The 16,768-nt window shown below is 44.7% G+C and overlaps 2 protein-coding genes across 4 annotated transcripts in view; both read left to right on the top strand.

Annotated features, from left to right (window-relative positions):
- suco (SUN domain containing ossification factor) overlaps positions 1-3,934 on the top strand; it is a 54,990-nt gene extending 51,056 nt beyond the window's left edge. For all 3 annotated transcript variants that reach the window (XM_083970602.1, XM_083970601.1, XM_083970600.1), the window contains one exon: positions 710-3,934. In XM_083970602.1, the coding sequence (XP_083826728.1) occupies positions 710-1,306 (597 nt within the window). In that variant the 3' untranslated portion in view covers positions 1,307-3,934. The remainder of the gene's footprint in view (positions 1-709) is intronic.
- Positions 3,935-5,946: 2,012 nt separating this feature from the next.
- Positions 5,947-16,351, top strand: mysm1 (Myb-like, SWIRM and MPN domains 1; the record flags this gene model as incomplete). Its single annotated transcript, XM_083970050.1, has 21 exons — positions 5,947-6,002; positions 6,186-6,258; positions 6,352-6,422; positions 7,222-7,296; positions 7,396-7,480; positions 7,623-7,721; positions 10,206-10,455; positions 10,537-10,746; positions 10,847-11,099; positions 11,803-11,933; positions 12,023-12,126; positions 12,218-12,295; positions 12,380-12,462; positions 13,400-13,454; positions 13,958-14,008; positions 14,677-14,751; positions 14,850-15,038; positions 15,123-15,255; positions 15,419-15,524; positions 15,656-15,713; positions 15,851-16,351. The coding sequence occupies 21 exons, from the start codon at positions 5,947-5,949 to the stop codon at positions 16,190-16,192; spliced, it is 2,577 nt and encodes an 858-aa protein (XP_083826176.1). The 3' UTR covers positions 16,193-16,351.
- Between the last annotated feature and the right edge of the window lie 417 nt (positions 16,352-16,768).

The following is a 16,768-nucleotide window of genomic DNA, read 5'->3' as shown; positions in this document are numbered from 1 at the left end:
TGGCAAATTTGCCTGTTGCCATAATCCCTATAGTCATGGGAGTAGGTTCATTACCTTTATTTATGGTGCATGTTGTTTTGAGATCAGCAGAGCAGAGACGCGAGCTGCTCAGCGAACACAATGGAGGTGAATGGTACAGGTCCACTGTCCCTCATCAAACTCATCAAATACACAATCCAACAACTCCAAAACACTTTTGTGGACAAGTTGTGACCTGCATATTCGCCACACTATGAAATATGTATTATGTATAATTATGTAACATTACGACACATGAAGCAAATACACGGAACTACTTGCGTTTTTGAATTTACTCCACCCAGCAGCCATGTCTGGAATGTAGTTCCGGCTGCATTTGCCTCGACAACAACATTATTATTTCATAACGTGGTGAATGTGCAGGTCACAACTTGTCTACCAGAGCATTTTGAAGTTGTTGGATTGTGTATTTGATGAGGGACAGGGGACCTGTACCGTTCACCTCCATTGTGTTCACTGAGCAGCTTGTGTCTCTGCCCTGCTGATCTCAAAACAACATGCACCGATAATTAAAGGTAATGAACCTACCAATATGACTATAGGGATTATGGCAATAGGCGAATTTGCCAAAATGTTGAACTATCCCTTTAACTTGGCATGGCTCCATGTGTCTTGGCTTTCTTTAATGTTAAGTTAATTACTCTCTTTTTCTCTGTTTTTTTTTCTGTAGAAAAAACGCTGCAAGACAAAGTCACTGGACAAGGTTGAGACTCTGAAGCTGTCCGACCCCTCGGCTTCGCTCACCAACGGCGGCCTCAACTGCAACGGCTTCCACCCGTGCCTCCCCACTCCGCCCCCTGCCCTAGCTCCTCCCCCTCCCCTTCTCCCTCTCCCCGCTCCCCCGCCACCCCCGCCGCCGCCGCCGCCGCCTCTGCCCCCGCCTTCCAACCCTCCCTCCGTGGAGGAGGAGCCGACGCTGCCCGCCTGCACCTCCAAGGAGCTCCCCTCAGAGACCAGCAGCTGCAGCTCGTCCACCCACTCGGAGGAGTCCTACGCCAGCCGCCTGCCCCCGCCCTCCCCCACCTTCCCCTCCACGGGCCTGTGCAACGGCCACGGCCTGAGCTTCCCCCTCCAGCACCCCGCCGCCAAGTCCCGGCAGGAGAAACGCTCCGTGAAGAGACGCAAGTCGCGGCAGACGGAGCTGCAGTTCCCGCACATGCCGGCGGGGAGCGTGGCGTCCCTCCCCAGCCTGCAGCAGCTTATGAAGGGAAACAAGGAGATCGGCGTGGGGACCATCAGGGTGACAGCCGTCACCGGACATGTCTGAAAACACTCACACTTCACTCTTACGCAACTTAAACACACACACACACACAGAAAAGTATATGGTAGCAGACTTGTGAGGAGATGAGGTCGTACTGCAACCTCCCCAAAGAACCACATTTCCCATGAGCACCCAGGCGCACCGTGGAACTGAAGTGGCTCTGGCAGCAGTAGCTCGACATCACCCAGTCCTTCTCCGCTCCTGTCAAAGACCTGTTTACGGTTACGTGCCTTTATATCTGTTCTAGACCTTTTACATGCTAAATACCTTTGTGGGCGTGGCCAGAGAGAGAGAGAGACGCTGTGGTGGGGAGGGAAACATTCACACAACAAGTCAAGTCCATTCGAGTGTGTTCAAGATGTTGTTGTTTTTTTTCTATTGGAGAAGCACATTGATCCCCGCCCCCCCTGCCCCCCCTCCACGCCCCACCCGACCCGACTGAGCACAGCGAGGAGAGGCGCTGGCCTCCACTCTACAGGGAGCATCAAGAAGTATTAGGCTGATCTTCTGGGATGAGTTATGTCATCATGAGAGAACTGTGGAGCATGACTAATAACTTCTTTTCTTCTTATTTCCTTCTGCCGGCTGTCACCATCACTTTTTTATCTTATCCATTCTGTCTGAGTATTGCATCCTAACACGACTCGCAGGTGTTTGTATGGGACCATCGATTAACATTCACGTACACCGGACGCTCTCTCGTCTGTCTCTCCCTCTGTCTCTGTCCGCCTGCTCCCAAACCAACCACCAGAGCTGAATGAAGAAAAAAACTGAGTCTGCCCGACTGAAGCTGTGTGAATGAGCCGCTCCCTTCCGCTACACTCGATATCGCACGTACAGCAAGCAGCAGCAGTCTGGAGATCCCGCAGGTTCACCACTCCGTTAGTTTGGGCTGGGCCCGAGAAGTTTGCACACACACACACATACACAAACACGATCTGTTACAGTTGTAGGTTCACACAGGTCAGAGTCAGGCTGGATTTTATTCTTTCTTTCTTTCAGATTTTATCTTTTCTTTTTTTTCATCCACAACTGAGCCATGCTCCTCCTCTTATTGTTTGAATGGAGGCGAATAGTGTTCTCTCTTTGTTTAGGTGGACACAGTGTTCTGTAGGAGGACGCTGGGTAGCACAGCTGAATGTTTACACCTTCACACACACACACACACTACTGGGACTCTGCAGTGAAGTCTGACAGACCAGTTTTATTTATCTATTTATTTATTTAAATGACTACAGAGTTTTCTAACATAGGCGCTGGCCTGTCAGGCTCCATCCCCTGCAGAGTCACAGTAGACACACCACAGTGACGTATACTCACACTATACTCGGTACTCACACACACTGAGGTGGATGGCTCAACAAACCAACTCTTCTTCTTTTTTAATATTACATCCTCACATTCTAACAAAATCTGAGATGTCAGACATGTCCTGCAGCGGCCTGTGTATCCAACAAGATCACTATTGATTATTGATTTAGACCGCTTGTTAATCAGGATGGCCACACTGCTGCTTTTGTATGTGTGAGAGCTGCAGTAGTGAGAAGGGCTAAAGCTGAGTGTGTGTGCTGCTGTCCCGTCTTGTGTGTGCTTCAGCTAGCTGATTTTATGAGTCATGGTTTCATCACTGAGCCATGATAACCTTCAGTGTCATGTAATAAAAAACGATGCAGGGTGTTCAGATGTGAGGAGGAGGAGGAGGAGGAGGAGGTACTCACCTTGGGTTTTGGTTTTTAAAGCTTCTTTTTGTGTATGCGTGCGGTTTCTGAGCGGCTCTGCGTGGTTGGACTTGGTGCACACTGAGACAGAGACAGAGACTTTTTTCATCTTCCATCAGAGCCTCATCCAATGCCGCTTCAGCTTTCAGCGCTCCTTCGTCTTTACGTATCCTCATCCCCGGGTTCACCTCTGTGACCCCCGTTGCACGACTTCTTCCTCTGTGACTGTGAAGGAAATGTTTTTAATAATGCCTGCTTTTTAATGAACTACTCTAACATAACATGTCCCCATTATTATGAGCTCCAAATCCTTCATCCATCTAAAAATGCCCGCTTCTCTCACGAGCTCATCTCCCCTCTGCATCCTCACTCTTTATCGTGCACCCACTCAGTCACTGCTCTTTGACTTCATGCTTTCCCCCCCCCCCACCCTGGATGATCAGTGTGGTCTGTGAGGACAGAGATGTGAACTGTTGTTAAATAAAGGGAACGCAGCAAAGATGGGTATGAGTCGGAACACTATTACTGTGGTTCTGTTTGTTTTCCACGAGCAAAACCTGAGTTTTTTAAACCCCCCACCCCCTAACCTTTTTTTTTTTTTTTGAATGTGTATGATCTCATGTTTGTGTGTGTGTAAACCTGTATACATGTGAGGATTTATTTGCTGTTGATCTCATGTATGTGTGAGTGTCTGTGTTATGAGAACGACTACTTTTGAATCTACTTATCCCCATAACACAGCGAATAGGGAGAAAGCCCTTGATGAGAGATTTTAGGAGCTCAGTGTGCACTTTGTATGACTCCTCATGCCTTGTTTTGTTTTTCTTACCTTATATGTCAAGTGCTATCTTTTCATTTTTCTCTCTCTCTCCCTCTCTTTCTCTCTGTGAGTACTCTGAAGAGCTGCACAGTATTTTCGAGCAGGAGTGAGTTACTACAGTAACTGTAGTGCCATTAGAAACTGTGAATTTCTAAATAAAACTTTTTTTTGTCGTCTTTCACTTTGTCTTTTTGCGTTTTTGTGGGTGATCAATAATTAGTGGATAATTTAGAAGTTTTAAACTCCGCCAAAAGGATTATGTGGATTAAAGGTCAGGAAGGTCGCGTTATCTAAATGTAGCAGCCGTGGTTGAATGCAGATATTCAAACATTTATTTTTTTATTATTATTTAAACAAGAACATGAGTGTTATAGTGTAGAAGAATAACAATCCATTTTGTCACACTAGTACAGCTGGAATGCATATATTCCCAATGTTCAGTAAATTGCTCCAATCAACCATCAACAAGTGGTCAGAAATGATTCTTTGTAGTTCTACATCACAGACAGGGACAGAAATTTACAGTGGATATACAGGACCAGTAAAAAGTTTGGACACCTTCTTATTCAACAGTCTTAATTTATTTTTTTTTATTTCTACATTGTAGATCAAAACTATGAAAGAACACATATGGAATTATATACAGTAGTAAACACAAAACAACTGTTAAAAATCTGTCAACTGAGTTGGTTTGGGATGAGTTGGACCACAGAGTGAAGGTAAAACAGCCAATAAGAGCTCAGCACCTCTGGGAACTCCTTGAAGACGGTAGGAAAACTGTTCCAGGTGACGACCTCATGAAGCTGAAAATGTGCAAAAAGCTGTCGTCAAAGCAAAAGGTAGCTACTTTGAAAAATCTAATAAAATATATTCTGTTTTGACACTTTTTTGTTTTTCTACATAATTCCCTATGTGTTCCTTCATAGTTCTGATGTCTTCAGTTTGAATCTCCAATGTAGAAAGTAATAGAAATAAAGAAAAACCATTGAATGAGAAGGTGTGTCCAAACTTTTAACTGATAGTGTATACACACACATACTGTGTGTATATATATATATATATAAAATGAGAGCTTTTGAAAAATTATAATGGAGTGCTTAATTGAGTTTCCATTTCTCTTTTTTCGTTACTATGAACTCCAACAGTAGCAACCATTTCCTCTTTTTTACTTCCTCCTTCTACTTCACAGACCATCGTCTCTGCGTCTGTGTGCCCGAACTTATTTTGAAAGGAAGGAAAGAATCTAAAAGCTACGTTCAAATTAAAGAGGATCACTAGACAGAACCTTACTAACATTAAACATAGGAAGAGGTCAGAGGTTGCTGTGTGCACAGCTGAGATCCAGCACCTTGCCTCTGGTGATTGAAACATGCAGGTATAAGGGGATATGTGCTCTGTGTGACCTCGATATTGTGGAGGATGAATTTAACTTTCTGTTTTAATGCCATCTGTATAATGAACTGAGGAAATCCATGTTTGAAAAAATGCAGGTGAAGAACCCTGACTTATTTTGGATGTCTGAGTGTGTTGAGCTGGTTTTTCAAGGAGGAGATGTCCTTGTCAGATTTATTTTTTTTTAAACACGGAGTCTGGGACAGAAAACATTATAAGACTACTTACTATTCTTGTTTTGGTTATTTTGAAAACCTGCCTGTTTATGCAAAAGTTGCATGAGTCCATGGACACATAATATGAGTAGACTTGTTAGTCATTTTTGAATGTATGTAGGCTATAGTGTCTTGTAAGCCCATGTGGGCTGAGCACATGACACTCAAATAAACAAATCAATCAATCAAAAAGGAAGCAAAAAAAAATACAACTACTTTCATAGGCCTGTGTCCAGTAGGTCTGGACCATAGAGGACCTAGACACACAGGCAGGTTCGGTCCAGAGGAGGGCGCTGCAGCAGCATCAGACCATAACAGACACCATGAAACCTAAAGGAGGAGCCATAGGGAGGAGCATAGACTGTAAAAAAGGAGGAGTAGAGCAGTTCATACAGCCGACCACAGGGTGTCGCTGTGAGAAAACCCGCGCACTGCTCCAGCCTGAGGTTTATCTCTCTCCTTCCTTCTCAACTCGTTTGTTTATGTTTGTCCATCAACATGGAGGACGAGGTGGATGTTGACATCGAGGGAGACGAAACCGGGGGCAGCCTGAGGTAGGACAGCGCTGCTGCTCCGCTGGGTTAGCGCGGGAACAGCCGCTCCCACCTGGGTGTTGTAGTCCAGCAGCGAGCAGAGAGCTGCTGGCTGTAGGCGAGCAGCTGTGGGCTAGTGTGTGTCTGTGTGTGTGTCCTCAGCCGTGTGTTGTGTTCACGTCCATCCTGCTGTGTGTGTTGCAGCGAGCTGGAGGCAGCGGGGCTGGTCCAGGAGCAGTTTGTTCAGTCGGCGTGGGCGAGCAGCGCCGGGATCCTGGTGAGTCCGCCGGCTCCGGTCCGACTGCGAGTCTGTTCTCTGAGTGGTAACGGTACTCCTGACTGTGTCTGTGTCTGTGTCTGTGCCCTGCAGCCGTGGGAGCTGGACAGCTCCATCAGCCCGGAGAACAGAGAGGTGATAGAGAGGATGCTGCTGGAGGAACAGTATCCTTTCACTGACCGTGAACGCACCACACAACTGCCAGGAGGCTGCACCACCTGATGGAGCTGAGCTGTGTGGTGCAGCCTGAGCAGGTAGTGCTGCAGACTGACAGTTAAAGGGATAGTTCAACATTTTGGCAAATTGGCCCATTGCTATAATCCCTTTACGCCGGACCTCCTTTTATTTTGAAAATTGGCAACAAACCTACTCCTAAAACTATAGGGATTACGGCAATGGGCCAATTTGCCAAAATGTTGACCCTTTAACCTAGAAGATAAGAACCAAGTGTGTTGGACTGATAACTCTTTTAGTTAAAGCATCATCTCCTTCCACAGATACACTAGTCTCTGTAGTGATACCAACAGAGCCTGTCTGCCTCCACCAGTAGGGTTGGAGGGAGACATACAATTTTACTCCAGCTGCAGAGTCTGATCCTTTTACCTACTCTTTATCAGCAGCATCATTCATGTCATTCTATTACAATATTTGGGTTGGACTATGTTGTGATATTATATTATATTGGAATATCTTAGATATTCCAAAAACTTCCCAATTCCCAATGAATTAATTCATCTTGACTCAACACAATCTCTAGCATCTACTGAATTCTATATACAACAATATTATTAGAACACCTACCGTAATTGAAACAGATAATCACAGGAATTAAGGACATAAACACTGAATAAGAAAAATCTTTGTTAGATGGTGCAAAAGCAAAAAAATAAATTCACATAATAGATACATAGTTTATAACAGTCAGTCATTATTGTATGTGTTGGTCCTGAGCTCCACTTACAGATACTACCTGACAGGGAAGGAGATTCCACAGCATATTTGGGAAAGTGACACCAACAACAAGCCCAAGGTGAAGAGGTAAGTCTGTTCTTCATCCAGCATTCACATAGACACTCTACACCCATCCTTTACATTGTTCACACACTTATGTCACGCTGTTTTCTGTCGGCTGCTCAGTTCTCCAGCCAAGGCCTCAGCTGGATCCTCAGGCTCCTCCTCTCGTTGGTCCAAACAGGAGAAGGAGCTGTTTGAAGAAGGACTGGTAAGATCCAGCTCCACTCTTCTCCCACCACCCATCACTGACATACAGCTTGTCTCTGTGCCGTCTTCTGGAGTCACACCGGTAGTGTGATTATCCTCAAGTGTGTCCGACTGTAAAGTGATGCTGGTGTGTTTCTGTGCAGGCTCAGTTTGGTCGGAGGTGGACTAAGATCGCTAAGTTGGTGGAGAGCCGCACTGTTCTTCAGGTGAAGAGCTATGCCAGACAGTATTTCAAACACAAGGTGAGTGAGGCCCTTCTTCCTTAATTGACTGCTTGACCAGCATCAAAGAGTGGAAGCTTAAAGGAGACATATTCTGCCCCTTTCCCACAAATTAAAATAGTTCTCAGGTGTCTTAAAGACATGTCTGTGGCATGCTTCGGTCAAAATCCCCCAAGGATCAAACATCACAGCTCTTTTCGTACTCTCAAAACAGCTCAGGCCCCGTCCAGACGAAGCCGTTTTTTTCGAATCCGGATAAATACTTTGTCGGATTGGCCTCGCATCCACACGGATCCGGCGTTTTCAGGGGGTGAAAACGGTATTTTTTGAAAACGGGTCCCAGAGTGGGAAAATTTTAAAACGCCGCCCCAGCGTTTTCGTCTGGACGGCCAATACGGACTTTTTCAGAAACGATGATGTCATGCCCCCCGCCGCTCTACCTGTAACCTGAGACACACACACACACACACACACACACCGCTGCAGCAGCTGCACACTGACAGCCTCGGCCGACTACCGTCAGGTCGCTCAGACGCTGCGGCTGAATCGCGCCTGTTTAATCATCACTGATCGTAATATTTACTCTGACACGACGCCCTGTCAACATTTAATCCCATGTTTGAGTTTGAATCATAGACTGTAAAAAAAAAAGTTTGAATACAGCGGGGACTTCTTCTATTGAATTACAGCGGGGACTTCCCGTCTTCTTCAGCTGTTTTAAGTGTTTATGTGTGGCAGGCAGCCCTGCAGCGCCACACACACTCCACACACACGCCTGCAGTATGTAGGTACTACAGCGTTTTGGGTCGTTTTCAGGTGATCGTGTGGACGCAGATATTTCTGAAAACGATGCCGTGTTTACGGAGATTTTTTTCAAAACGATTAAGAAAAAGATCGGATTCGGTGAAGCCGCGTTTTCGTCTGGACGGGGCCTCAGTTCAGAATAACTGGTTTCAGTGCCTGTCCCTTTAAATGCAAATGAACCACTGCCGTACATCTTTTATGTGAACGTCAGAGAGTAGTGGTGGTGAAACCGAAGCTTTCTGAAGCACTGAACCACTTTGACACAGTTGCCTCGAAAGTGAATGCACTGCTTCGAAGCATTTGATACAGTCAAATTAGTGACATCTGCTGGCTGTTGAGGGAAGAATTGACATGACGTCATGACTGTCACAAGTCTCATTGTTTCATTCAGTTTTTAGTAAAATGTATGTTCTCTCACCAAACTTGTGTCATAATGTTACTGTAGTCAATCTAAACATTAAAAAGAGAATGTTGGAATAGAAAGTCTGATAGTGAGTGCCTGTTTTGTTGGAGTCTAACTCTACGAAGTATTATCATCATCTCAAATTCCTTTTATATGGGTTGATAGGAGGACATGTTTATGCAACCAGGGCAGTGATCAGTGTGAGACAAGGCTTTGTGTAACGTTTAAAGATTTTTATTTATGAAACATGGATGCAAACAGCGCGCCGAAAAGCGAAACTCGCTTTTTTCATGACCAATTAGGTGACTTGTGTGAATCGTTCAGATCCGAAGAGTTTTTGTTTTTGGGAGGGGGGGGGGGTCTCAGCGTCTCAGCTGGGGTCAGTAAAATGTTTTTCTAACAGGCTGACAGTGACAATCACGTGAAACTGAGGCGAACTCATTCATGGTTGTCTCTGATTACACTGATAACAGCCTCCAATGTTGACGCGCGACGTGCGCGCTCATTAAAGCGGCGCGTATCCGCGTGCAGTCGGTGCGACGGCGACGCCGTTTTTCCCCCCGTGCATGTGGAGCTGTGCGCCGCGGGCATGCACGGTTCCCTACGTTGCTGTGTCAGGCAGGTGTTTCCACGGAGCTCTGCCCCGTTTCAGAGGTGCAGGAAGCCCTGAGTGGAAAGACGTCGCCTGATGTAGAATGTGTTCAATTAAAGTGAAACTAACACATTATATAGGCCTATATGTCCATTACACACTGAATGACACATCCCATGTCTTTATTTATTCAGTTTATTTTAATAGTAATGTAGACCTAAAAATCAGTATCTCCAAAATGAAAATATTGCAAAGGTTTTTTTTTTTTTTTTTAAGCATTTTTAATATAGAAATGTTGGCCTTCTGAAAACTATGTCCATCTATATGCACTCAATACTTGGTTGGGGTTGAACTACTGGAAATTGCCTTTCCGTGATATTGTAATGTACTTATTTGTTAATGGTGAGCACAATGATTCTGATTTGGGACCAGAGGTGACCGGTGCTCTGAAACTGTTGACTCTTTTAGAAAGCAGCTGAAAACATTTTTACTTGAGCAGTTAGTTGTCTGTGAATCTGGGCTCATGTGTCTAATTGTTTTACTCATTGTATTTTTGTGATTTTTATCTGTGAAAGGTGCTATATAAATAAACTCTACTTACTTTACGTATTTACTTTCTTCACAGTATGTACAATACACACAGGTCTCTGCTTGGTGATTCAGTTGTACTTGTCGTCTCACTTGAATAGTTTGATCTGTTTTTCAGACTAAATCAGAACCCAGATCTGCAGCTCCCTCTGCAGGACCCGTGCTGCTCCCCCCTCAGCCCACATCCAGTCACACACCCACTCTGACCAACGCTGTCCGCATAGAGAAGCTTTCCGATGATGAAGACGAGGATGTGGACATCACCGATGACCTGAGTGACCAAGGAGACGCTGGTGATAAGTCACAAGCTGAGCTCAAGTCCGAGCCAGAGGAGACACCGTGCAGCCAGGCCCAGATACCGAGTCCCAGTGAGGAGGAGGAGGAGGAGGAGGAGGACGAGGAGGAGGAGGAGGAGGAGGAGGAGGACGAGGAGGAGGAGGAGGAGGAGGAGGAGGAGGATGACGGACACAGCTGCGACTCTCAGTCTCCACCTCATCATCAACACTCATCTTCGTTCCCGGGCTCAGTGGAGCCTGACGAGACAGTGTCACCTCTACCAGAAACCTCTCAGACACACTGGAGACAAGTGAAGTATGAAGGCCAGAGCTCTCAGCCCGAGAGCTCAGCTCAACTGGAAGAAGCCTGCAGTGATGGGACAGGTAATCCACATCTTCTCCGACCTCGTTCTTGCTTTTTTTTCCTGATGAATTCACCCTTTATTGTGATTGCTGATAAAAATTCTCCGGTTTTTTCTCCCAGATTCTGCAGATAAGACTGAACAGATCCTACATCAGAGATCAGAAGAAGACCTGGAGGAGGAGGAGGAGGAGGAGGAGGATGACGAAGATGAAGACGAGGTGGAGGAGCTCAAGGTGCCTGAGCAGGAAATCGAGATGGATAAGGACACCATCACTGAGGAAGAGAAACAAGCTATCCCAGAGTTCTTTGAGGGACGGCCGTCCAAGACCCCTGAAAGATACCTGAAGATCAGAAACTACATCCTGGATCAATGGTATAAAACGTGTCTGTTAAAGGGATAGTTCAACATTTTGGCAAATTGGCCCATTGCCATAATCCCTATAGTTTTAGGAGTAGGTTTGTTACCTTTAATTGTCGGTGCAAGCTATTTTTAGAATGGCGGAGCAGAGCCGTGAGCTGCTCAGAGCTACGCTACAGAGGCTAATGGGATTTCTTGGTTTCCCTCATCAAACTCATCAAATACACAATCCAACAACTCCAAAACGCTCTCATGGACAAGTTGTGACCTGCACATTCACCACGCTATGAGATAATAACAGAACGCTACGAGACAGAGTTGTTTTCAAGGCAAATGCAGAGACTGCTTGCTGAAAAACTGCCCCTAAAGGCAACGCGCATCAGCGGTTTTGCATGAATTTACCTCGAAAAACAACTCCATCTTGTAACGTTCTGTTATTATCTCATAGTGTGGTGAATGTCACAACTTGTCCACCAGAGTGTTTTGGAGTTGTTGGATTGTGTATTTGATGTGTTTGATGTGGGAAACCAAGAAATCCCATTAGCCCCCGTAGTGTAGCTCTGAGCAGCTCACGGCTCTGCTCCGCCGTTCTAAAAATAGCTTGCACCGACAATTAAAGGTAACGAAACTACTCCTAAAACTATAGGGATTATGGCAATGGGCAAATTTGCAATTCGCCAAAATGTTGAAATATCTCTTTAACGTCTCTGTTCACTAGGTTGAAGAGCAAGCCCAGGTACCTCAACAAGACCTCTGTCCGGCCCGGCCTGAAGAACTGCGGGGACGTCAACTGCATCGGGAGGATCCACACCTACCTGGAGCTCATCGGAGCCATCAACTTCAGCTGTGGTGAGCGCGCTGAGCTTTCACCACTGCTCTGTGTGTTTCTGTGTGTCTCGCCTCCCTCCTCACTCACAGCTCTGTCTCCTGTCTCACAGAACAAGCAGTGTACAATCGCCCCAGGGTGGTGGACCGCTCCAAGCACAAGGTGGGCAAAGACGTGCTGGAGGCCTATCAGCTGGCCCAGAGGCTGCAGAGCATGGTAGGTATTGATAACCTCTGACACCTCAACCTAAAAAAATATCTCAACTATGAGCCTGTCAGACCTGCAGCTAACTGCTGATTGGTTGTAGCGGACCAGGAAGCGCCGTGTGAGAGACATATGGGGGAACTGGTGTGACGCTAAAGACCTGGAGGGACAGACTTATGAGGTTTGGACACACACACACACATATGAGTATTGATCACTGGGTGGTTCACATCACTATATTCACTAATCATGGTTCTATCATCAGCATCTCAGTGCTGAGGAACTTGCTCTACGGAGGGAGGAGATGAAGAAGCAGCCCCGACCCTGCAAGATGTCCAGATACAGAGGGTGAGTGTTTTTTTGGTTTTGTTTTTCCTTTTTTTTTTTTTTTTAGCAGCGCCGATGTTACAGGTGATGCACATGTGCATATGAGAATTGATTTTGAATCGAATCGAGAGAGAGAGAATATCAGTTCAGCGAAAGGTAGCAGTTTAAAATGGTTCAAATACACTACTCACAAAAAGTTAGGGATATTTGACAAGAATATCGATATAAAAAGTTCATGCTGCAGTGATATTCTATCATGAGGCCTTTTAAGTAGAAGGATGCAATGGTAATTTCTTTACAACAGTGGTGGCTATAGCACAACAAACATCTCAATGTCTCAATAACTTGATCAGTTTGATCAAAGTGTTGTCTTGGTCTCGTGATGTCAACATGTGAACATGGTGGAGAGGAGAGGGAGAGAGAAGAGGACTGTCTACAAACTGTCATTGAACCAGAACATTTAGTTGTTCAATGACAACTGAACCACTAAATCATTCGGTGCTTGTGATGTTTGTGGTTAATCACCTTGTTAGAGAACAGCATGTTATTCAATAAGTACTGAAACATTGAACAACTGGACAGTTTAGAGAAGGTTAAATTAAGTTCACATGTAAAGGTTACAGTGCATTTTAGGTGCATTCTGAAATGTAATCCAAAAGCCAAACATCCCTAACTTTTTGTGAGTAGTGTATATTGCTGCTGAATATATCTTAAAAACTGACTCATGTTTTTTCTTTTTTGAGGGGAAATATGGCTCCTGATATAGTCTATAGACATCATCATCATTCAACTTTTTCACATGGTCTGGTGTTAAAAAAGCAAACTAAAAATTGCAAAAATCAGCACCCAAAAAATCGTAAAAGAATTGAATCGGGAGAGAAGCATATCGTCCCAGCCCTAACGTCCTGTAATCCTCACATCCACTTAGAAATACTCATGATGTCACTTCCTCCACCAGGTCTTTTGATCCCTTCCAGCTGATTCCCTGCAGGTCATTTGGAGAAGATGTACAGGTCAGTGAGCGTTTTATGATTTTATTTCTACACCGATTCCAGTACCGCAGCTTTTTTTATTGACTGATACAGAGTACTGACTTAATATTTAATCATTACAAAACTTTAAACGGCTGTATACCACTAACCCTGTTTGGAGGGTGTCAGTCACAAAACATAAAATGAATAATTGTAGGAACATGTCGCTCTTTTACTTGCTCATGTTTTGCAAACAACAACCAGTGTTACACTGTTTACCAGGTGTCAGTTCTTCTTCATTGCTCTTAAACAGTAGTTGCCAGTGGGTGAACAGCTCAACTTCCTGTGTACAAAAGCTACTCTTTTTAGAGCAGTGAAGAAGAGTTCATTCCTGGAAAATGTGCTGGTTTTGGGTCCAAAAATGATAAACTTTATTGATGCTTGACATACTGTATGGTATTGGATCAGGATGGACTTGTGTAACTAAAACCTAATGCTGTCACTCATCCCTGCTTATGTTTGGCTCTTCTCTTCTGTTCTCCCAGGAGCCGTTCCAGGTTATTGTGTGTGCAGAGACTCTTCTCATCATGGACATGGTGCGTGCCACATGTATCACATGTACTGAAGGTTTTCATTCAAAGAGAACTCCTTTGCAATTAAAGGAATAGTTCAACATTTTGCCTCATTGCCATAATCCCTATAGTCTAAGGAGTAGGTTTGTTACCTTTAATAAAACAACTCAGTCTCGTAACGTTCCGTTATTATCTCATAGCGTGGTGAATGTGAAGGTCACAACTTGTTTGAGTTTGATGAGGGAAACCAAGAAATGCCATTAGCCTCCGTAGCGTAGCTCTGAGCAGCTCGCGGCTCTGCTCCGCCATTTTAAAAATAGCTTGCACCTACAGATAAAGGTAACAAACCTACTCCTAAAACTATAGGGATTATGGCAATGGGCCAATTTGCCAAAATGTTGAACTATCCCTTTAACCATAATTGTTTAATTTGATCTTTTTTTAAATGTATTTAATTCCCACATTCTCTCTGTTGGGGGCTTTTGTGTTGTCTATAATTACACACTCTATTATAACTTGTCTCACTCAAAGGAGGCTAATTTGGCTTTGGTTTATTTTGGGTTTTGTTTTCCTGAGGCTCTCTACGGTAGCACAGGTTCTCTTTATTCTCCAATATTTGTATTCTCCTATACTGTAGAATAATTGTCTCTTTTAACTTGTTCCTAAATAATCAAATGTGCTGTGATCCTCAGCACGCCCATGTGTCACGAGGGGAAGTCATTGGTCTGCTGGGCGGGAACTTCGATGAGGAGGAGAAAGTGTTGAAGGTAGGAGGAGTCAAAAACAAAAATGTGGAAAAAAAATGAGAACAGGTATTTCATTGACTACATATTATGAATCTTCATTTAACTGTGTTTGTGCACAGATCTCCGCAGCAGAGCCGTGTAACAGCGTGAGCACAGGTTTGCAGTGCGAGATGGACCCATTGTCTCAGACGCAGGCCTGTGATGTGCTGTCGTCCCTGGGCCTCAGTGTGGTGGGCTGGTACCACTCACACCCCTCCTTCCATCCCAACCCCTCAGTGCGGGACATAAACACACAGGACCAGTTCCAGGTGAAATGAAAAATGAGAGAGGCCATGTACAAGTTAGTGTGTGTGTCTGTGTGTATCTGACTTCCTGTATCCTGATTGATCCAGGGTTATTTCTCACGTGGTGGAGCCCCCTTCATCGGGATGATAGTGAGCCCATACGATCCAGCCAATCCCTCCCCCCACTCCCAAACCACCTGTTTGTTGGTGAAAGAGAGCCAGGAGCCCTCAGGCCCTCAGAGTATGATTAACACACGCACACACGCGCACACACACACACACACCACTCTCATGACTCAATACTTCAAAACAGTCGAGATCAAAAGCCTTTGAAATCAAGCTGACAATGTAGGTCAGTGATTTCAGTTTATCCTCTGGCTGAGTGTCTCTCTGTTCCTCCACAGAGCTGCCCTACAGATTCGACTTCCTGTCATCACAAGACATCCCAGACTGGGACCAGACCATGAGAAGAGCTCAGTGGATCATCCACAAATACTCTCAAACAGCCGGGTGAGCCGAACACAAGACTTTCAGCAGCCATTCTGACACGTGCGCTCTAATGCTGATCCCATCTCTTTGTGATGTTAAACATGTAATTTTGTAGTGTCTCTAAACTATTGTTTCCTGATCTGGTCCGTCAGGAGTGTGCAGATGGACAGATTCTTCCGGAAAGACTCTCACCTCACCTGTTTGGAGAAGGTCAGTCCTACTCATCAGCACTGCTGATTTGATCATACCAACAGATACAACTGTTTTTTCTTTCTTTTTTCTTTTTTACCTCAGTTTGAACTATATTAATACCGTCACCTCATTTGACCTACCCTCCTCCCTTTTAGATGCTGTCGTCTCTTGCCAGATACATGGAGCCTCTCCCAGAGGAGGAGGGAGACCCCTTCCTCACCCAGATCCAGGCCCTTTTCCAGTCAGACTTTATTACCCAGCAGCAGGAGGAGGGAGACGCTGCAAATACCTCACTGAGACCAGAGGACTCAGATGACTTTGCCTCTGATCAGCTGATTGTCCAGGAACAAGGAGGAGGAGATTCTGATCAGGATTCAGGCTCAGCTTCCGGCAGCAGCAGCGTACAGCACAACACAGACACAACCTCGGAGACAGCCAGCAGCACGGTGTTACACCTGGGCTCAGTGTTATCACCTGAACATGACTATTTACTGTGATGGACCAATTATCTCTCACCTCTACTAAACTGCAATTATTTAACTCATGAAAGTATCAAGTTTTTATATAAATGCTATGAGGTTCTGCATTAGTATTACAAACTTTCTTGTTGAGTTTTTTTATATAAAATGTAACCTTAAACCAAAAACCAGATCAACCCAACAGGTGTGTGTGTAAGTGTGTGTGATGTGAGAGAGGTTGTGTGAAAAATGAAAGTTTTCTCAGTTCTGCTTGTTTCTTTTCCACACTAGAATAAAGATGTATTTTCATACTATGTGGGCTTGTTTTATTTTGTCGCTGATAGAGTTCAAATTGATGCCATTTGTCTCCTCCACATGCAGCAATGTCCTCAGAGAGAGAAAATGCCAGTTTAGGTTAGTTGATGTTAATTTATTTTATTTTATTTAGATTAGTTGATGTTATTTATTTATTTATTTATGTTTATTTATTTAGGTTAGCTGATGTTAATTTTTTAGGTTTGCTGATGTTAATTTTTCTTGGGTTAGTTGAGCTATAAAAATTTTTTTAGGTTAGTTGATGACGTGCATTTGTATGCGGAGCGGCCGGAACCTGCG

This window comes from Trachurus trachurus (assembly GCF_905171665.1).
Source record: "Trachurus trachurus genome assembly, chromosome: 4".
Classification (NCBI taxonomy): Eukaryota; Metazoa; Chordata; class Actinopteri; order Carangiformes; family Carangidae; genus Trachurus; species Trachurus trachurus.
This window is presented reverse-complemented; position numbering and strand designations above follow the sequence as displayed.